At 36.5% G+C, this 23,412-nt stretch overlaps 1 protein-coding gene across 11 annotated transcripts in view; it reads right to left on the bottom strand.

The window, feature by feature from the left end:
* ZC3H13 (zinc finger CCCH-type containing 13) overlaps positions 1-23,412 on the bottom strand; it is a 102,366-nt gene that overhangs the window by 56,239 nt on the left and 22,715 nt on the right. For all 11 annotated transcript variants that reach the window (XM_044926818.1, XM_044926816.1, XM_044926815.1 and 8 more), the window contains 3 exons: positions 15,093-15,201; positions 6,334-6,473; positions 4,902-5,062 (listed from right to left, as the gene is read on the bottom strand). In XM_044926818.1, the coding sequence (XP_044782753.1) occupies positions 4,902-5,062; positions 6,334-6,420 (248 nt within the window). In that variant the 5' untranslated portion in view covers positions 6,421-6,473; positions 15,093-15,201. The remainder of the gene's footprint in view (positions 1-4,901; positions 5,063-6,333; positions 6,474-15,092; positions 15,202-23,412) is intronic.

Below are 23,412 nucleotides of genomic sequence, written 5' to 3'. Positions count from 1 at the left end.
GGTTTTTCAGCTTTCCTGTTGGTATGCTTGTAATACATTATTCCTTGGAAATTAAAAATTTCATCAAGACAAATCTAGGTTTTCTTTTTTAACCTTTTCCAGTACTCAATGTGCTGTTTCAATCTGAAACCTTAAGTGTTTTGCTCATTGTTTTTCCTATTCTTATTTCATCAATTCTCCATAGGACCTGGGTCTCTCTAGTGTGCTTTATTGCAGTTACTGCATATCTCCTAGGCCACTTCTCCATTATTTTTCATTATTCCCATCTTTCCCTTTGCTTTCCAGTATCTTAAATGTGTTTTCAAATTCAGTAAGTTTTCTTTTAATTCTAAATTTGGCAATCTCATTATTCTGCTATTCCCAGTATAAAAATCATTTTCATTCCAAAATATCCTTGTTCACAGACTGCTTTAATTTTTTCACGATCAACTGCTCTCAAGAGATCAATGCAATATCCTCTCAAATCATACTAAAATTCTGAATGAATTTATTGTTTAAATTCATTTCTATTTTCTGAAACATGGAATGGTCAGTCTGGTACTGAGTTTTAAAGAAGTCCTTTCTTCTCAGATATCTGGAAAGTTTTCACTAGCTACTTATTTCAGTACCTATTGATATTTATAAATGATGACCTAAGCCAAAATCCCAGAACTTAGTACCTGTGACCTAGAGTTCTCTAGCCCAAGATTCCTTAGCTAAATTAAAAAGTAACAGGTAGTATCTTCCTCAAAATTGCTGGTGAGACTAAAAACAGATAAAAAAAGGCAACTGACTCAGAGTGGGCATTCAGAAAATTTGCCTTAGTCTTTCTCCCTACTTATTATCCCAGACAGGGGAAACCATCTAGCAAGTCAGAAATTATTAAAATATGACTAAATCTGCTTTTCATCTTCGTCTTCTGCCAAAAACCATTATTAGCTACATTATCTCACTGCATATTTATGAGATGACTGAAACTTTTAATGTATTTAACAGATAAGTGATACATGTCTTTTCCATTTAAAAGACACACTGGGGGTGGGGGAGGGAAGCAGAAGAGGAAGGGGACATGTATACTTATAGCTGACTCTTGTTGTTGTATCGGAGAAGGCAATGGCACCCCACTCCAGTACTCTTGCCTGGAGAATCCCATGGATGGAGGAGCCTGGTGCACTGCAGTCCATGGGGTCGCGAAGAGTCGGATACGACTGAGCGACTTCACTTTCACTTTTCACTTTCATGCATTGGAGAAGGAAATGGCACCCCACTCCAGTGTTCCTGCCTGGAGAATCCCAGGGACGGGGAGCCTGGTGGGCTGCTGTCTATGGGGTCGGACTGACATGACTTAGCAGCAGCAGCAGTTGTTGTATAGCAAAAACTGAAACATTGTAAAGTAATTGTCTTCCAATTAAAAAAAGGACACACTAATCAATAGTTGGTACAGATAGTATCAAAATTACTAAAAAGCCATTTTTAACCATTATCATTTCAAAATGATAGAGGAATTCTTGACACAAACTGTATTTTCACATTACTGCCTGTGACAGAGACTAAATAGATTTACTAAACTTTTGTCCTGGCCATACTGTTGAACAATACTCTAGACATTTATAAAGTTAGATGTGACCAAATGCCCAAGTTCTGGCCAAAAGAACATAAGAAGAAGTGATGTATACCACTTCCAGGCCTAATTAATAAAAAAGCCTCTCATATTCCAGGTAATTATAGACTATATAACTAAATAAGTACAATACTTTTTTTCTTTGCATATTTCATTTTTTGATCCTCAATAATATAGGATAGTGAAGCCGCAGTCAGGAGCTTAGTTACTCAATATCCATGTATAGGAGAGTCACCTCTTAATCAGAAACACCCATTTCTTACTTGAGTGAGAAATAAACTTCTGGTTGTGTTAAATTCACATTCTGGGAGTAAGCTATCATAACAACCAAGATTATGCCACTACACTCATTCAAGTGCCGAATTTCTTCGAATACCTTAAAAAATATATGTATTCAATAGATGAGAAACAGTTGTGTTACAGATAAGAGTTTACAAGTGCCTTCCAACAGAATGGGCCAAAATTGGTCTTGTGCACTCTGCAGTCAGCAAGATCTTTCAACATTTTTTTAAGTCAAATGATCGTCCTTTTAGGGGCACAGAGCCCACTTCCTATTTGTGGCACAGAGCTCAATTATCTACTTCCATCACTTTTTACAGCCTCTCTCTCTCTCTCCCCAAAACTTAATTCTTTTCAATAGCTTTTGACATATTTCACGTATCATCTTAGCATAAAGCTTAGTATCAGACTATCTCTCACAACAAATGTCACAGAAAACTGCTAACTTTCAGGGAGAAGTGTGAGTCTTAATTTGTCTGTGATTATCTCTGCCCATTCAATATGATAACCACGTAAAACCAAGGAGTTAGTTTACCTGATTTCCCCTCAGTTTACTTACTGGCATTGGTTGCAATATTCCACTGAATTTTAACTGAAATTCTAATCATTATTTGTTGTTGAATGTCTTCAAACAGTTTATCGTATGATCCACAATGAAACCGTAAGTTGATGATCTGACACACTCTAGGCAATTTAAACTGCATGACTACAGAAGTGCTATATCCAACTCAGTGTTTTCTTTGTATCTTCAATGTACTGTTTTTCAGATCCTTCTGTTTCTATTATTAAATTAATGATGCATCTTAAACTCAGGATCGCATAATACAGAAATATAACAGTTAAATCAATATAATTATTCATGTGTGCATGCTAAGTTGCTTCAGTGATGTCTGACTCTTTGTGACCCCATGGACTGCAGCTTGCTAGGCTCTTCTGTCCATGGGATTCTCTAGGCAAGGACACTGGAGTGGGTTGCCGCAGCTTGCTAGGCTCTTCTGTCCATGGGATTCTCTAGGCAAGGACACTGGAGTGGGTTGCCGCAGCTTGCTAGGCTCTTCTGTCCATGGGATTCTCTAGGCAAGAACACTGGAGTGGGTTGCCATTTCCTTCTCCAGGGATCTTCCCAACCCGGGGATTGAACCTGCGTCTCTTAAGTCTCCTGCATTGGCAGGCAGGTTCTTTACCACTAATGTCACCTGGGCAGCCCCCAATAATTCATGCTCAATATTGAAAGGATAAGTGAATCACCAATAAGAGTGTTAGAGAAGACTACAGGAAAAAGAGAATGAAACTAACCCTTCAACTAATAGGTATCAAAACTTTCTATGAAGAGATTAAATACTGAAGATTGCATAAACAAGGATAAGAAAACGAAAAGTAGTATTTCTGGCATGCTGGGTTTTGGGGGGGAAATAAATGGAATTAGGGGAATTTATATAATTGGTTAGTTAAAAGGAAAAAGAGCAGGTGGGTTAAATAGTATCACTCTGTAGTTTGACTTCTTTCATATACCTTTAACTCAATTCCAGGAGCAAAGGAGAGAATTAAGCCTGCTTTACAAAGTGTCTTATTACAGCGCAAAGCTCTTTGAAGAGTAGGTACTATGGAAAGACAGAATAGTGAACCATCAAGATGCCAGTCTTCAGGGAGCTTAAGTTTAATAGAAGTTGTAAAACATGTATGCCACAGCTAAAATATAATAATGGAAATAGCAGTCAGTATTATGCAAAAGGTATAAATAAAATCTGATAGATATACAAAGGGAGCAGAAATTATGTTCAGTAAGGAGAAATGTGAAATCTTAATGGAAAGACAGAATTTGAGCTAGACACTGAAGGACTAAAGATGATGAGTGTAGGAGGAACGTTGGACAAAAATATGGACAAGACTGAGAAGATCAATGTATAAATTCCCCTCTAAAAAATATGAATTTCATTCAACAGAATGGAAAACTACTGAGTTTTTCAATGGCATAATAAATTAATAGGAATTTTTCTTTTAAGATAACTCTTACAACATTTGTAAAGTGAACGGTTATGGCAGCTGAATGAATATGTTTACATGTGTGAAGGAATGGACCCTAGATAAAGTAAATATAGTTTGTAGGATGATATATTAATAATAAACTAGGCAAGAAGTAAATGAAGTCTAGAATAGGGTTAAAGCCTCCAGAAACTAGAGGGAGAACAAATATAAATTTCATTATAGGATCATACAGACATCTACCAACTGGTCAAATATTGAGAAAAGGTTTAGCCTTGTTCTTAAATAATAAATTACTGTATGCCCTTTAATTGAAATAAAATTTAAAGAGTACAGATGACACTATATGGAAAACTATCTCCTGCCTTATTTTCAACCCTCCAGTGTAATTTATTTCTATCCTTATTCTTTCAACTGGCTACTACAACAATTCTAAAAAATGTATTCATACTGCTTCATACACCAGGAGACAAGAAGAATGTTGTTCACTGTGCATAATTTGTAATAACTAAAACCTGGAAATGACTTAAATGTTCAATAACAAAAAAGTAAATATATATATTAATATGCAAGAACTATGGCTATATATATATCAACATAGGTAAATGTAAAAAACTGCAAACAAAAAAAAGCTAAGTAAAACAGTAAATTGCAGAAGAAAAGTTATATCTATATTAAGACTAAATAAATGAAAATATTATATACTGTAAGATAATACGATATGGAAGTATAAACACACATGCACAAGTATCATAAACAACAAATTCAAGAAGGAAGGACAGGAAATACACCTGCTTAGTTTTTTGGGGAAAAAAAGTTCTGAAGCATATATAGGTATGACACAGATCTTTGTTTCATCATTCTCTATAATTTTCTTTTAAGTGGAAACTTTCCATACTTTTTTATTTTTTAAGAAAAAAGCTTATATTAAATGCTCAATGTATTTAAAAGTATCCTTTTGTAATCTACTAAGTAATTCTTCTGAATATCATGTCAGAAAAAGCTATTTCGTTCTGGCACTATTTATCACCCTACTGACCTCTGCTGGTCCAACAATGGAGAGGAAACTGCAGTTGTCTTCCTGTCTTTCTTGCTAGTTGAAGATGATGACTTAGGGCTTGATTTTCTCTTTGGAGATTTGCTAGACTTTCTTAGAGAAGGTGATGGAGACAACTTTGATCTAACCACTTCTGGTGAAACCTTTCAAAAGAATTCAGTAAGTCAGAAAGTATACCAATCATGGTTGCTTCTATCAGACAACAAAGCAACAACAACAAACTTCAGATAAAACATTAAGTGTTATGACAGCCACCACACATTACTATCAGCCTGGCTTCTAAACCTATACTGTTAACCAATACCCTAATTGCCCCAACATTAATATCAAAAGTGAAAGTGAAGTTGCTCAGTCATGTCTGACTCTTTGTGACCCCATGGACTGTAACCCCCCAGGCTCCTCTGTCCACGGGATTCTCCAGGCAAGAATCCTCGAGTGGGTTGCCATTTCCTTCTCCAGGGGATCTTCCCGACCCAGGGACTGAACCCAGGTCTCCTGCACCGCAGGCAAACTCTTTACCATCTGAGCCACCAGGGAAGTCATAGGCAGTTTGTAGGCTTTTATTTGGAGCTTATGACTGTTAACAGGGAAGCGACAGCAGGGTTGCAGAGAGGACTGACTGGAGCTGGCATGGCTGGGGCAGGATGTCCAAGTTCATCACAGACAGTCTAAAACAAAACTCTGCTCAGCACCTGGGGGAATCAGGTTCTCCAGCCCCTTCTATATCTGCCACACAGCTATTAACATGAGTATCAATAAAGCAAACTAAAATTATGAAATTTCAAAATCTCCTCAGAAAAATCACAAATTATATTCAAATATATTTTATCTCTTTCTACTCTTTAGAAAAGAAACAAGTACTCTATAGAGATACTGCTAGGTCACTTCAGTCGTGTCCGACTCTGTGCGACCCCATGATCTGCAGCCCACCAGGCTCCCCCGTCCCTGGGATTCTCCAGGCAAGAACACTGGAGTGGGTTGCCATTTCCTTCTCCAACGCATGAAAAGGAAAAGTGAAAGTGAAGTCGCTCAGTCGTGTCCGACTCTTCGTGACCCCATGGACTGCAGCCTACCAGGCTCCTCCGTCCATGGGATTTTCCAGGCAAGAGTACTGGAGTGGGGTGCCATTGCCTTCTCCACTATAGAGATAACATGGGCCTAAAAATCGGTGTATATAGATTCAAGTTCCATTTCACATTAGTTGGTGACTCCAGGCAACAGAAACTCAGTTTTAACTGTTTATCTGTTTAATATTAAAAATATGCCCTATTTATCTAATAGAGTAATGTGAAGATTAATTGATTAACATGTATGAAGTATCAATATCCCAATACAATTTTAGATGTAGTAATGAGTTCTCCAATCAATATCCATGTTGATGTTAATTACTAACATATTTCAATAAATAGCATACCTCCTTTTTAATAATAATTTCTTCTCTTTTCTCCATGTTTTCTTGTTCCAGCTTCATTAATTCCCTCTGTATCTTTTGACGCTTCATTTCCAATGACAACTCATGAACATAATCATAATTAATATCTCCGTTGTCAGAATCTTTAAAATAAAAATTCCATTACTTTTCAAAAACTATTATAGTTATCTATACCAAAAATTATAGCAATTTTTTCAACTATTTTTTATACAAATTAAAATCATAGATTCTTTAATAAGAGTAACACACTTCTAAAAAATAAAGGAAAAATATACTGTTTCTACCTGGAGGAGGGCATGGCAATCCACTCCAGTATTCTTGCTGAGAGAATCCCCATAGACAGAGGAACCTGGCGGGCTACAGTCCATGGGGTAACAGAGAGTCAGACATGACCGAGTGACTAAGCACAGTAGCATACTGTTTCTATAAACACTTAAAATTGATATAGCTAATTTCTTTATGAAAAACCAGTCTTAAGGTTCCTAGTTTTCTGTAAGTCATTTTGGGTTGTTTGGGGATTGGGTTTTTGGTTCGATGGAATTTTTAAAAGATATAATTAAAATACTCAGCTACAAATTCTAAGTATTAAGGCTACCAAAACCTTTAATATTTCATACTGTAAATGATGTGATTCATTATCTCCCTGCTTTTCTTAAAGACTCATTAGTATTAAGGTTATATTAAATGTACAATCCTGTTTCTGTAGTTTTGTTTTTAAATTAATATCATTACTAAAAGTAATTTTAATACTAATGTGTACATGAGCTCATTTCTGAATGATCTATAACATTTTCACTGTAAGTGGTTTGTAGCAGTTCCTTAGATTAGAACTGTCCATCTCTTCGATAGATCTGATACCACGTATCTATTTCTATTTACCCTTTCAAAGCAAAGAATATGAAGATTAAAGAGGGGAAAACAAGGAAGAGTGACGTACAGACTATTTCATTACAAATGCATATAGATGTCTTCAGAGCCAACTGGCACTGTTATCTCTTTGTTATTAATGTCAACAAGCCTAGAGGAGGAAATTTCACTGACTGGTATCCTAACACCTGACCACATTGGGACTGACCACTTACAAACTGAAGAGCCTTCTCAAGTCACACTTTTAGCACTTAAGATCATCATTTCTTAACCTGGGGTAAATAAATAAAATGAAGAACTAAAAAAAAAGATAAAGGAGTCCTACTTGATTGCTTAAAGCACAAAAATATGGACACCACTGACATTCTTTATATATAAAGAATTCCTACTAATTAAAAGGGAAAATGGTCAAAGGACATGAACAGGCAATTCATAAAAAGAAATGCAGATGATAGAAAAATAAGTCTTTTTCATGTACTAAAGAGCCATTTTCCCCCCTTAATGGTAATATTTGGTACTGGCAAAGGTACAAATAAAAGGCATGTTCATTCTCTGGAGGCAGCAATGTAAACTAATACATCCAGCCTGGACAATAATTTGATAGCCATGAATAAAAGCCTTAAGAACATTCATACCCTTTAATATGACAATTTTACTTTTAGAAATCTATTGCAACTAATAGTAGATATAAAAATAAAGCTTTAAATTTATAGTCATCTACACTGCCCTACAGAAAGATCTCTCCATGTCATACACAAGGTCAAACAACTTCATTTTAACATCTGCAACACATTTCATGATATGAACATATCATAGTTTATTTAACCATTTTCCTTCTGACAATTAGTTTGTTTTCAATATTTTGCTATTATAAACAAGACTTCATTGAACATTGTGATACCTACTTTGGTTTACAAGTGCAAATATTTTCTTTTCAGAACAGATTTCTTGAATTAAATTTGCTGGAGTAAGTGTAATTTTTAATTTGCCAAACTATACTTGTTTGTTTGGCAAACAATATATTTTTTTTCCTGACAAACTATACTATTGCCAAGTAGTAGTATATTGCCAGTTATACTCAGAATTTGATTATATTAATATTTATATTAATATAATTTATATTATATTTTTATAATATTGCCAAACTATACTCAGAAATTTTGGGGGCTTCCCTGGTGGCTCAGATGGTAAAGAATCTATCTGCAACATAGGAGACCTCAGTTCAATCCCTGGGTCAGGATGATCCCCTGGAGAAGGGAATGGCAACCCAATCCAGTATTCTTGCCTGGAGAATTCCATGGACATAGAAGCCTGGTGGGCTACAGTCCATGGGGTCACAAAGAGTCGGACATGACTACGAGACCCCACTTTCATACTCAGGAACAGATTTACCAAAGTAAACTTCCACTTGATAGTATTAGTATTTTTCACTTCTTCCAGTATGATGGGTGAAGAATGTTATCTATTTTCACCAGTATTTCCCTATAGTAAAGCTGAGCATGTACTGGCCATTTCCATTTCCACTATGAATCACATATTCAACTTTTTTATTTTTTGCCCTCATGTATTTGTGGAAGTTCATTATATGTTAATACAGTGTTTTTACTATATGCTTACACATGACACGTCAAATATTTTCTTTTGTGATCTATTTTTAATAGATGACGTCTATGTTTAATTAGATACAAAATTTTAAATCCTTATACAATCAAATATTTTATGGATTCTGCATTTTATGCTTATTTTAGGAGAATGTACATACCTCCAAGATTTCCTAAATATGTTCATACATTTTCTCTTCTACTACAATGGTACTTTTGCTTTTTATATTACTGCATTGTTTTTTGTAGTAAACAAATATGGTAAGTTTAGAGAACCAAACAAAAAATAACCACTTGGGGAATGGGAGCTGGAAATACATAAAACAACTGGGATGGTGAAAAGTTTTATAGGTACATAAGAATCTATATTTGATCCTGTAGGCAATGGGAAACCAGAGAATTTTAAACAGGGGAGTGAAATGAACTAATTTATTCTTTTAGAAGTTCACTCTAACTCACAGAGTGAAAGAAGATATGTATAATATGTATCCTGATTAAGAGATTTCATATTCAGACTATATAAAGAACTTGCTGTGCGCTTCAGTCATGTCCGACTCTTCGTGACCCTATGGACTGTAGCCTGCCAGGCTCCTCTGTCCATGGGATTCTCCAAGCAAGAATACTGGAGTGGGTTGCCATTTCCTTCTCCAATATAAAGAAAATTCAACAATCAAAAAAAGCAGTAACAATAAAGAAGTAGGCAAAAGTCTATAGAGTTTACAAAACAGGTGGTACAGTGGCCAGTAAATGTGAGAAAATTGTCAACTTATTACTCATTAGGGAAATGTATACTAAAATCACCATAGTAAGAAACAACCACCTATCTCTAGAATGATTATGATGAAAAAGCCAAAAAATACCATAGAAAGGAGAACTATTTTTGACTTGACATTATCTACTGAAGATGAACATATATAGACTCAATGGCCCAACAATCCTACTCCCAAACATAAACTCAAGAGAAATGAGTACATGTTTATCAAAGGTATGATTAGGAGTAGCAACTTATTCAAAATAGCCCCAAACTAGAAATTAACCAAATGTTTATTGACAGAAAAATGAATAAGTTATGGTATACTCATACAATGAACTACTATATACCAATAAGAATTAATGAACTATAACTATGTTCAAAAATCTCACAAACATATTGTTTTGGCTAAGTATAGAAAGAGTACACGCTAAAGATTTCATTTATGTAGACTTCAAAAACAGACAAAACTAACCCATGGTGGTAAAAATCAAGACAGCAAGTACCTTCAGGAGGTGGAGGTTGGGAAAGTAGTGACTGAAAAAAGGGAGTACGAAGGGGCTTATGAGATACGAGTAATTTTCTATGTATTGATGTGTGCTGCTTACACAAGCCTGTTCTATTGGTGAAAATTCAGTAAGTTGTACACATGAATCATGTACTCTTCTGAAAGTTATTATTATACTTTAATAAAAAGAAATCTTTTGTGAAGATTAGTCTGGGGTTCAAGTGGAGAATGATTTAGGAGACAAGACTAACCTCAACGCATGAGGTTAGAGAATTATTTGTAAAACACACTTATAGGCAACAAGTAAGTATCTTAAGAACCAGAATATTAGTACTAGTAATTTAGAGAAACAGGTGGTTTTTAAAGACACTCAACAGATAGAAATGTTTAGATTTATCTTAAGTGTCTGGGTTGAGCAGAAGGACTCTCAACAATGACCTTTAGACTTTCGGGAAACCAGTAAGAAAACTGGTGCCTTTAAGATATGGAACTCAGGTAGAGATATCTAATTGGTAATGCCTCAATTAAGAGCTCTACATATTGGAGTCATTAATATGTAGATGTTAATGATGCCCTGGGAGCATGATTTCATCTGGAGAGAAAAACTGAAAGTGAGGGGGGAAAAGGTCTTGGGAAGTGGGAAGGGGAAACAACTAAGAGTTTTTAAAGCAGCTTCTAAAGACAAGTGGGTCTCAAAGAGCAGTATGAGGACTCCCTGAGATCCCCAAGACAATTTCTGGAGTTCCAGAAGATCAAAAGTATTTCCATAATTCTACACTATTTGCCTGGTCCACTCAATCTCTAGAGTATATTGTGGCATTTTCCAGGTGTCACATGATATGTGATATCATTAACAGACTGAATCCGGAAGAAGACACAAAAATCTAGGTATCTTTCATTAAGGTGGTTAAGCAGTTTACTTTAAGAAGTTAAAACGATTTGCAAAAACATTTCAAACATTGCCACCTCCTCCAATTTTTATTTTTGCTTTGCAAAGCATGGCTGTTTTCCATAAAACTGTATGCTAGATTTACTACTGTCAGTTTTATGGAAAACAGCCATGCTTTGCAAAGCAAAAATAAAAATTGGAGGAGGTGGCAATGTTTGAAATGTTTTTCCAAATCGTTCTAACTTCTTAAAGTAAACTTCTTAACCACTAACTTCTAAAATGGAAACTACTGAAGCAGATAATCCACAACAAGAAAAGCCCTCCAGGGTCCTTAAAAAGAGCAACAAGTGTCCTGAGACCAAAATGTTTGAGAACTACTCATACAGACCAAACTTCTTCTGAGTCTAGCTAAAATTGCTATTTAGATTGAAAATGCAGGGGGTAAGCACATTAAATGAGGTCAGTCCACTCTCTAACTCTATGCTTCAACATTTCTTCAAACAGAAACTTTTAAACCACAGCGATTTATAATAATCAGAACCTATGAGTTTTAAAATCAAAAGAAAACCTAAGAAACAGCCATGTGAATATTTTGTATGTAAAAGTACTATAAAAGACATTTACTCACCTTTTAAAAGAATTTTACATATAAAAGGCTCTTGCAGTAAAAATCAGTTTAGTTTTTTTAAAGATGAGTCTAGAGCAAAGCGTTGGGAAGGGATAGATAGCACACAAGGAGCCTCTGGAAGGCCAGAGTTTGAACAGGAAGACAGAAAATCCCACGAGTGACAAATAGATGCCAAGGGGAAAGTGTTTCAAGAAGAAAGGTTATGGGATGTGTCATATGCTGCAGGAAGATTACAGGAGAAAGAGACAAGTATGTCTTCATTTATTTAGTAAAAAGGAGGTTATTGTGACCTTAAAGAGCAGTTTTAGTGAAGATGCGCATCAGAAGACGGAATAAACATGAAGTGAAAAGGTACAATTTAGCTGTAAAGTGGGAGTAAACAAGGAAATGACTAAAAACAATATGGTGAAAAGAGAAAATGTGCCAAGACGGATCTTAAAGCTAAAAAAGAGAATGTAAGATAAATGAATAAGATTGCAGAGGTGGAAGGAAATCAGGGGACTCTAACCTCATGCAGCAGGAGGGAAGCCTCTTTTTAAGAACAAGAAGGAAATTTAAAAAGTTTAGTGAATAAAAACTAGTTTACAGATGTGCTGGCAGGAAGCTAAAAGAGTCTGTTGATAAAGAGTTACATTATTTGTGTGTTATAAATAGCAAGCAGGAGAAAGGGCCTGGAAGGGTGGAGATTTAAGGATAGGGTTCGAAAGAGCTACTATGAAAAAAGGAGCAAACTGACCTAGGCTTTTCTGAACCATTAAAATATTCAACAATTAGGATGTACTACTGTAATGGAAATACAGAAGTTTCTATTTTTAAAAATAAGTATCCAATGCATTTCAGAATGCTTTTTTTTTTTCCAAAAAAATAATTAAAATGAAAAGGAAAATCTTAAGCGTTAATCCCTTAGAATTTAGAAAAGGCCATTTTTGAACAGTCAAGGTTTGGAATATTTACTGCTATTCTGTAGGAGGTATTACTGTTACTTTTGAAATCCCAATGAACTAATAGAGTAGTTTCCTATTCTTAGAAGCAACTTTTTAACAGACAATACTGTATAAAGATGAAATGGATTTCTTTAATAAGTACTGATGTTCAAATTGCTGGAGCTAGTGGAGGTGATGAAATTCCAGTTGAGCTATTTTAAATCCTAAAAGATGATGATGTGAAAAGTGTTGCACTCAATATGTCATCAAATTTGGAAAACTCAGCAGTGGCCACAGGACTGGAAAAGGTCAGTTTTCATTCCAATCCCAAAGAAAGGTAATGCCAAAGAATGCTCAAACTACAGCACAACTGCACTCATCTCACACTCTAGCAAAGTAATGCTCAAAATTCTCCAAGCCAGGCTTCAGCAATACGTGAACCGTGAACTTCCAGATGTTCAAGCTGGTTTTAGAAAAGGCAGAGGAACCAGAGAACAAATTGTCAAAGTCCTCTGGATCATCAAAAAAGCCAAGAGAGTTCCAGAAAAGCATCTATTTCTGCATGACTATGCCAAAGCCTTTGACTGTGTGGATCACAATAAACTGTGGAAAATTCTGAAAGAGATGGAATACCAGACCACCTGACTTGCCTCTTGAGAAACCTGTATGCAGGTCAGGAAGCAACAGTTAGAACTGGACATGGAACAACAGACTGGTTCCAAATAGGAAAAGGAGTACGTCAAGGCTGTATACTGTCACCCTGCTTATTTATTTAACTTACATGCAGAGTACATCATGAGAAACGCTGGGCTGGAGGAAGCACAAGCTGGAATCAAGATTGCCGGGAGAAATATCAATAACCTCAGATATGCAGATGACACCACCCTCATGGCAGAAAATGAAGAACTAAAGAGACTCTTGATGAAAGTTAAAGAGGAGAGTGAAAAAGTTGGCTTAAAGCTCAACATTCAGAAAACTAAGATTATGGCATCTGGTCCCATCACTTCATGGCAAACAGATGGGGAAACAGTGGAAACAGTGTCAGACTTTATTTTTCTGGGCTCCAAAATCACTGCAGATGGTGGCTGCAGCTATGAAATTAAAAGACGCTTACTCCTTGGAAGGAAAGTTATGACCAACCTAGATAGCATATTCAAAAGCAGAGACATTACTTTGACAACAAAGGTCCGTCTAGTCAAGGCTATGGTTTTTCCAGTGGTCATGTATGGATGTGAGAGTTGGACTGTGAAGAAAGCTGAGCGCTGAAGAATTGATGCTTTTGAACTGTGGTGTTGGAGAGGACTCTTGAGAGTCCCTTGGACTGCAAGGAGATCCACCCAGTCCATCCTGAAGGAGATCAGTCCTGGATGTTCATTGGAAGGACTGATGTTGAAGCTGAAACTCCAATACTTTGGCTTGATGCGAAGAGCTGACTCATTGGAAAAGACCCTGATGCTGGGAGTGATTGAGGGCAGAAGGAGAAGGGGACGATAGAGGATGAGATGGTTGGATGGCATCACTGACTCGATGGACATGGGTTTGGCTGGACTCCGGGAGGTGGTGATGGACAGGGAGGCCTGCCGTGCTGCAATTCATGGGGTTGCAAAGAGTTGGACACAACTGAGCAACTGAACTGAACTCTTAAGGTACTTTTCAAGTATTAGTCTATAAGTTTTCAGGGATATTTCTTAAATATTGTAGTAAATAGTTTAGGTTTGCAGTCTCTTGGCTGTCACACATATTCAACTCATCTACTGCAGCTCAAAAGCAGTCACAGAAAATACGTAACCAATGGACATGGCTGTTCTCCAATAAAATTCTACTGCAAAAACAGGTGGTTGGCCCACAAGCTATAATTTCCTAGCCCCTGGACTAAGTTTTTGGCTATCTGATGAGGAAGGAAGTTACATTCTAAAGTCTTTAGTTTTGTCAAGTATAGTAGAGTAACAAAGCTGAATTACTGAAATAATTATATAAATCATATTAAAATGCTCAGTGTAACTACAGATGTGCGTTCCCTCTCTCTGTATTTGGTAGTGTGAGACTATAGTGCTCAACTTCTAGATCACAGAAGAGAAGGCAGAACACTCATGGTGTGGAAAATAAATGCTTATTTGTTAAAAGACAATGACTTAAAGGTGATTTTCCTAATTTTCCATGAACAAATCCCTCAGTTATCATCTGATACCACTTTCTTGAAAGATGAAATCCAACAATTTCTTGGAAATAATCTTCCTAGGTCTTTAAGGTTTAAAAATCTCACTTTTAATATTTTATGGAAAACAATAAACATAAATTTCAATTCTCTTAAACCTTGATACTGAGAAACTTAAAGATTGACAAGTGCAATAAATTTCAAAGTAGCATGATGCTTAACAGGTAAGTTCTAGAGAGAACAGCTTTCTTGGCTTTTATTCAGCTACATGCTATTTCCTGCCTTATAACTCAGTAAGACACACAAGTCAATTAGATTCTGAAACAATAGGGAAATCACAGCTAGAATCTCCCACAGAAAAACCTACAAAGTGAACAATCAATACACTGACTATATAAACAAAGATTTTTGAAACTCACCATCTCTATTAGTTTCCCATTCTACATTTTCTTCTTCACTTTCTGGAGTTCTCTCCTTAGTGATTTTTATGTCTTCCTTTTCCCTATGTCTCCCTCTTGAAGATTCTTTCTAAAAAGTACATACATATATACATATGGGTTATTACATTTATAAAAACTACAAGAGGTAGTTACTATAATACAGAATATTTCTAACTTAATGTTTGTTTCATTAAAGAATCATTTTTGCAAACACTCATCCACTAAGTGGAGGAAGTAACAAATTCTAGAGTATCATCACAATGAAAAGACTGTACTATTATCTATTTTACTAAAAAACAGCAAATGTATGAAGTTTTTAAAAGATACAATGAAAATCAAATACTTTAATACGCATTTGGTAGTATACTACATATTCAGTTTCTACATGAACATTACAGGGGTAAAGTTTAAAACAGATAAAATACAACAGGAGGAACTGTGATTATATTTTAAAACAACTAGAAAAAGGTTACACTGTTCACAGTAGAGTCTCAAAAATAACTGCTGATCCAGGACGTGTTATATATTACTAACAAACGAGCATTTAAAGACACCTAAAGGTAAATCCAAAGTCATCTAATAATTTTATAAATGCCTTAAAAGAGGGGATTTTGCCTATTTTGGTGTAGTAACTACAATATTTAGAAAAGTTATCTTTATATTGCAGCCGCAAAGCGAAAAAGTTTAACATTTTATTTCAGGTATAACAGTAGCCTACACACAAAGCAGGATAATAGTAATTCAGCTTGTAAAATTTAATGAAATATCCTATTATATAAGATGAAAACTCGAAACCACATTTTACTAAGTGGAAAGAAAACATAACCTTTGTCATGGAATTCTTACCTTCCCACCACAGTGTCTCACTTTTATTAAGACTAAATCTTGACTATGAAAGACACTAATACACAAGGATATTAAGTGCTGAAAGTTCTTTCCGGGCATTACGAGACATAAAATTTGGCTGCCTACAACACAAATTAACTTTTCTTTGTCTTCTTTTTAAAGAACTCTAGTGACCCTAAATTTTACTTATTTAGGTAGGAAGTCATGTTTTAAGTATTACTTGCTAAATGACATATATAGTTGCTGATACAATAGAGGCTGACAAATATTAAAAGACTATATAATAGAACCAGTCATGACAAAATGGTGAAAGATCAAAAAAAGAACAGGAAAAAATAAATGCACTCCTATCTGTACATGAGATAAAAGGAGAAAAAGGAACACCATCTATTTTTACTCTTAAAATATATTCTGTGGAATATTAATAAAGAATTATTCTATATGCCATGCAACTTTTGAATGTTCTGTGAATTAAACCCACATACAAATGTGTGTACATAAATATATTTATGTAAATATTTAATAACATTTACCCTACATATTGAAATTATACAATTTTTGCATTGCCTATTGTTTTCCAGTATGACTCTCATACTGTCTCCAAAGATCATATATAACTGTTATTAAGTACTAGGGTAGGCTTCAATATGTGGTGGAATTTCAAGTTAGGAGATATGCTTTTGCCTAAAACTTTGTCACTATCTCACCTCAAATCAAAATCCTATGGGCAGAGGAGCCTGGTGGGATACAGTCCATGGGGTGGCAAAGAGTTGGAAATGACTGATCGATTAAGCACACCTCAAATCATAACAGAGGAAACAATTTTGATAATACCTAAGGCTCAGGTCATCTTTAAAAATGTTGTATTTCCTCATTTTTTCCTCTTCAAACAATAGTGTATAACTTGTTAGGCATGTTATTCCTTGTAAAATAAAATTATTTCTCTCCTCTTGTCATATTCAAATGTAAGGGGTCTGCCATTGCTTGTCTCATGTAGTACAGAATGGTTTGCTCTACAACTTCTTGTATTTCTTGAATAGAATGGGTTGTCATCTTACTGCTCTTAAATACAAATTACAAGTACAACCATTTGATTATTATGTATTCTAAATTAATCATTCTGGAACATGTACATGCTGAAATATTTGTTAAAGAACTGCAATATTTTAGCCAATACCTATGAGATGAGATATTTTATGAATTCAGAATTATTTGGATTTCAAAATATACTAAGTAACAATGCCAACAGGGTCTGAAGCAGCAACCTGTGATCAAACATTCAGTTATTTTTGCAGCAAAATATATGAATTCACCAACTGGATAAAGGCTATATAATAAGCTTATCAATTAAGATCTGGTTTTGTTGCCAAATAAGTCTTTACCTAACTTAGGAAAAATGTTTCTTTTAATAAAAGTCTTTTACATTTCAGAAATGCAGTAAATAATTGTGAACTTTTGCTTTCACTTTATTTCTACTTTATATCACTCATATTTAGTTCTTAAACATTATATGTATGGACAGATTATATTTATTACAAATTTTATTTCTAGCTAGTAAGGAGCCATTAACAAGATTATGATTTGAAAAGAAGTATTGAGGCTAAAAGAACAGAAAGACAATATTACTAATATAATGTGATTAGCAACCATAATAATAAAATAATAGGGGTCCTTGAAGTAACATAATCCAACCTCATACCCCATGTAGAAAATTTTTTCCTAAATTTTGTGTAGTTGTACAAGTTTTCTATTAGAAGAATTTCAGGGGAAAAAAGTTACTCCCAAGGTCTCCACTGATAGTTCTCCACTACTGCATTGCTCCCATTTTTAGACAGTTCTAAACATTAGAAAATTATTTCATATACAGATCACAACTTTCTTATATTGCTACCTCTCCAGAATGTCTACTGATTGGAACTACTTTTGACCTCTACAATCATGTAAAAAATCAATTTACATAATTTGACATCTAAATCATGTAAAATCTAGTAATTCTTCCACATTACTAGAATGTGGAATACTAGTACTAAATCTTTTCAATATCTTCTCATATCAGGACAAAAATACTCTTCACACTGATCATATATTAACATTTCATATTTTCATACCCTTTACTACTCTGTCATTTTCTCTGACACACTAATCTTGCGATGTTGCTTCAATAAAATGTGATAACTAAAATTAATTTAGTCTTGCCAGAGTAGCATTGAGTATATAGCTTCTACCTCTCCCAGTACAGAATCGAAATTATTCTTGTATTAATGAGCTTGTTTTTGGGGGGAAAGGTGTTTGGAGCAGGGAGAGGTGTTTTGGGTGGAGTTTAAATAAATTATAATTTTAAAAACTATATAAATGTAAACTACAATTTCACATATAATGAAGCCTGTGTGTCACACAGTCGTGTCCAACTCTTTGCAACTCCATGGACTGTATATAGCTTGCCAGGATCCTCTGTCCACAGGATTTTCCAGGCAAGAATACTGGAGTGGGTTGCCATCTCCCTCTCCAGGGAATCTTCCCAATCCAGGGACTGAACACAGGTCTCCTGCATTGCAGGCAGATTCTTAACCCACTGAGTTACTATGGAAGCCCCATCAAAATGAAGCCCAGAAATAGGGTAAACTTCAGGGCTGGGTAAAGTAGTAATACAGTGAAATCATTGGAGATCAAATTTTCTTACTGTTTTTCTCCTTTCTCACAACGCTGCTATTCCTATTGTTGACTTCACATGAAGGCACATTTCTTTTACCACAAGGACAAGCAATCTAGATTCACCCAGTATTTGCCTTTCTCCAATCAAAAAATAATGTTTTCTTTCAGTCTAAATAAGCCAATTTCAGTCACATGGCCACATCTGAATCAAAAATTAATAAAGATAACAGCCACCAGCTAAATCAATTAGGCCTGGTTCCTAAGTCAACTGAATTAGCAAGGAGAATGGGATTGTTATGACTGCTGCTACTGCTGCTAAGTCGCTTCAGTCGTGTCCGACTCTGTGCGACCCCATCGCATCCCACCAGATGGCATCCCACCAGGCTCCCCCGTCCCTGGGATTCTCCAGGCAAGAACACTGGAGTGGGTTGCCATTTCCTTCTCCAGTGTGTGAAAGTGAAAAGTGAAAGTGAAGTCGCTCAGTTGTGTCCAACTCTTAGCGACCCCATGGACGGGCAGCCCACCAGGCTCCTCTGTCCATGGGATTTTCCAGGCAAGAGTGCTGGAGTGGGGTGCCATGACCAATGAGGGTCCAGCAGTGAATCTGGGGTCAATTCCCCAAATAGCAATGCAGCTTCAAAACGAAAAAGCGAATGGATTCTGGGAAGTTCAAAGTAATTTACACTATACCTTTGGAACTACACTTTACTTCCTCAAAGTTCTCTACAGTGCAACACTTTTGAGAGGGCTCTTGAGAGTCCTTGGACTGCAAGGAGATAAAACCAGTCAATCCTAAAGGAAATCAACCCTGAATATTCACTGAAGGACTGATGTTGAAGCTGAAGCTCCAATACTTTGGCCACCTGATGCAAACAGCTGACTCACTGGAAAAGACCCTGATGCTGGGAAAGATTGAAGGCAGGAAGAAAAGGGGATGACACAGAGAGTAAGATGGTTGGATGGCATCCCTGACTCAATGGGCATGAGTTTAAGCAAACTCCAGGAGATGGTGAAGGACAGGGAAGTCTGGTGTGCTGCAGAAGTTAATGGGGTTGCCAAGAGTCGGACATGACTGATGGACTGACCAACAACACTTCTGACAACCGCAGAGGCCATAAAAGTAAAAAAATATACTTTCCAACCTACTAAAAATTTTCTTTGTTCACCTTTACTAATGCATTTCGGACCCTCATTCTAAGGTCATTTTCCATCTTCCTGATGTATATCCTTTTAGAAATTATGTAATCAAAGTTTCCCAGTAATCAGCACCCTCAATTTTACCAAAAATTTTCTTTATTATATCCTTATTCTTGAAAAACAGTTTTTCTGGGCAAATAACTATGGGTTCACATATTCATCTCAGCTTTGAAAATATCATTCCACTGTATTTTGGCTTCTATTGTTGTTACTGATGTTGTCCATCAACCTTTGTAGAAAGATCTGCCTTTTATCTTTGGGTGTTTCCAATATTTTCTCTATGCCTCTCATGTTCTGCAGTTTTAATACTCTACTTGATGATATGTATCGTGCTTTCTATATCTGCAGGCATATGTCTCATCAATTATGGAAAATTCTCAGCCACTATTTCTTTCAACATTGCCTTTCCGATATTCTATTCCCCTCCCCCAAGGATTCCAATTAGATGTACATTAGATTTACTAAGTTTTTCACCCACAATTATGAATTTCTTATATATTTTTTATAACCTTGCCTTTATAGGCTACATTCTGGATAAACTTCAACACCACTTTCCAACTCACCAATTCTCTGTTTGGAGATTATAGTTCTCACCTTAAGGTTTTCAAACCTTTTCAATTGGGACACTTTTGACCAAGGCTGAAAGCTTAAATGAACAATGCTTCATTGTGGCTTCTGGCCTGAACACGAGCCCAACAACTTAGCTCACTATATGCCTTTTAGGATACACATAACTGACATTATGAAATTTTAAAATGATTCACAGATGTGGAATTTTGGATTATTTCAACATTATATAAATATGGACAGCAAAGAAATTTAGATCTACACTTAGGAAACTATATTTTATTTGTACTATACTGAAGAAAAATCCCATAATAGGGTTATCAGAGGTTTTCTTTTATGAAAAAAAAGAAAACCTAGCTTGTCTCAGAATAAGCAGAGTCACAAATAAATAAGATTATAAACTTCAAAAAACATTCAACAGATAACAAAGATCAGGTCATCTTCAAACACCACATTTTAAAAATACAAACAGGAGAGGACAATTATTAATATCTTTGTATCTGTGTACCTAATAATATTGCACTGAACAGCACAAACTACAAGAGACAGGGAGAGAACTAGATAGAAACACACTGCTACTAAGATACTTTAAAAGGCATCCTCAGTGTTCCAGTTCAAGATAGCAGAGTAGAACGATGTACGTTTATATCCTCCTGTGAGAGGACCAAAATCACAGCAAGCTGTTGAACAACCATTGACAGGAGGACGCTGGAACCCACCAAAAAATGATACCCCAAAGTGTATCAAGTCTAAAGACAAAGAAGCTACAATGAGATGGTAGGAGGGGCACCGACATGATAAAATAAAATCCCATACACACCAGGTGGGCAACCCACAATCTGGAGAACGATAATACCTAAGAAACTTTCCCACTGTTGTCAAGGTTCTGAGCCCCATGTCAGGCTTCCCAGCCCGGGGATCTGGCAAAAGGACAGGGAATCTCCAGGGAATCTGACTTTGAAGGTCAGTGGAATGTGCTTACAGGATTTCCACAGTACTGGGGAAAACAGAGACTCTACTCTTGGAGGGCAGCACAAACAAAATCCTGTGTGCATCAAGACCCAGATGAAAGGAGCAGTGATCCCACAAGAGGCTGAACCAGATCTACCTGCCAGTCCTGGAGGGTCTCCTGTGGAGGCGTGCATCAGTAGGTGCTCACCACGAGGACCGGGGCACTGGCAGCAGTTCTGGAAGGGGCCCCTTTGCATAAGTCCTCTTGGAGGTGGCCATCAACCCTAACATAGAGCCTCTAGACCCCAGGGCTGGGTCACCTCAGGCTAAACAACTAACAGGAAGGGAACACAACCTCACCCATCAGTTCAGTTCAGTGGCTCAGTCGTCTGACTCTGCAACCCCATGGATGCAGCACACCAGGCTTCCCTGTCCATCACCAACTCCCACAGCCTACTCAAACTCATGTCCACTGAGTTGGTGATGCCATCCAACCATCTCATCCTCTGTTATCCGTTTCTCCTCCTGCCTTCAGTCTTTTCCAGCATCAGAGTCTTCTCCAATGAGTCAGTTCTTCACATCAGGTGGCTGAAGTATTGAGTTTCAGCTTCAGGATCAGTCCTTCCAATGAATATTCAGGACTGATTTCCCTTAGGACTGACTGGTTTATCTTCTTGCTGTCCAAGGGACTCTCAAGAGTCTTCTCCAACACCACAGTTCAAAAGCATCAATTTTTCGGCACTCAGCTTTCTTTATGATCCAACTCTCACATCCACAGATGACTACTGGAAAAACCATAGCTTTGATTATACAGACCTTTGTTGGTAAAGTAATGTCTCTGCTTTTTAATATGTTTTCTAGGTTTGTCACAGCTTTTACTGAGCATGGCCCTGCCCATCAGAACAAGATCCAGTTTTCCCCACCACCAGTGCCCCCATCAGGACTCTTATACAAGCCTTCTAGTCATCCTCTCGGCCGCTGCCCGTGACCTCGGGCATAGGGTAGCTCCTCTCGGCCGCTGCCCCTGACCTCGGACGTGGTAGCTCAAACTACCACACAATTGCACTCATCTCACACTCTAGTAAAGTGATGCTTAAAATTCTCCAAGCCAGGCTTCAGCAATACGTGAACCATGAACTTCCAGATGTTCAAGCTGGTTTTAGAAAAGGCAGAGGAACCAGACATCAAATTGCCAACATCCGCTGGATCATCAAAAAAGCAAGAGAGTTCCAGAAAAACATCTATTTCTGCTTTATTGACTATGCCAAAGCCTTTGACTGTGTGGATCACAATAAACTGTGGAAAATTCTTCAAGAAATGGGAATCCCAGACCACCTGACTTGCCTCTTGAGAAACCTGTATGCAGGTCAGGAAGCAACAGTTAGAACTGGACATGGAACAACAGACTGGTTCCAAATAGGAAAAGGAGTACGTCAAGGCTGTATACTGTCACCCTGCTTATTTAATTTATATGCAGAGTACATTATGAGAAATACTGGGCTGGAGGAAGCACAAAGCTGGAATCAAGACTGCCGGGAGACATATCAATAACCTCAGATATGCAGATGACACCACCCTTATGGCAGAAAGTGAAGAAGAACTAAAGAGCCTCTTGATGAAAGTGAAAGAGGAGAGTGAAAAAGTTGGCTTAAAGCTCAACATTCAGAAAACGAAGATTATGGCATCCAGTCCCATCACTTCATGGCAAATAGATGGGGAAACAGTGGCTGACTTTATTTTTCTGGGCTCCAAAATCACTGTAGATGGTGACTACAGCCATGAAAGAGAAAGAATATATAAATCCAAAAGCTTACTCTGAAAATAAACTACTGACTAACCTAATGAAGAAAACAGGGAGAAAATAACAAGTATTCAAAATCCTCTGACAATGTGAAAACAGTTATTAGAGAAAAAGGAAAAATATGACTTCACACAACTCTATGCAAACTAGTTTAAAAATCTATTCAAAATACACAATTTTCTAAAAAAAATATTTAACAAAACTGACTTAAAGATCAAAAGTCTATTCATTTCCATTGGAAAAATAAATTCTTAAAAATAAAGAACTTCTTCATACAATAGTACC

This window comes from Bubalus bubalis, chromosome 13 (genome assembly GCF_019923935.1).
Source record: "Bubalus bubalis isolate 160015118507 breed Murrah chromosome 13, NDDB_SH_1, whole genome shotgun sequence".
Lineage (NCBI taxonomy): Eukaryota > Metazoa > Chordata > Mammalia > Artiodactyla > Bovidae > Bubalus > Bubalus bubalis.
The sequence above is the reverse complement of the archived record's forward strand: the minus strand, read 5'-3'. Positions and strand labels throughout refer to the sequence as shown.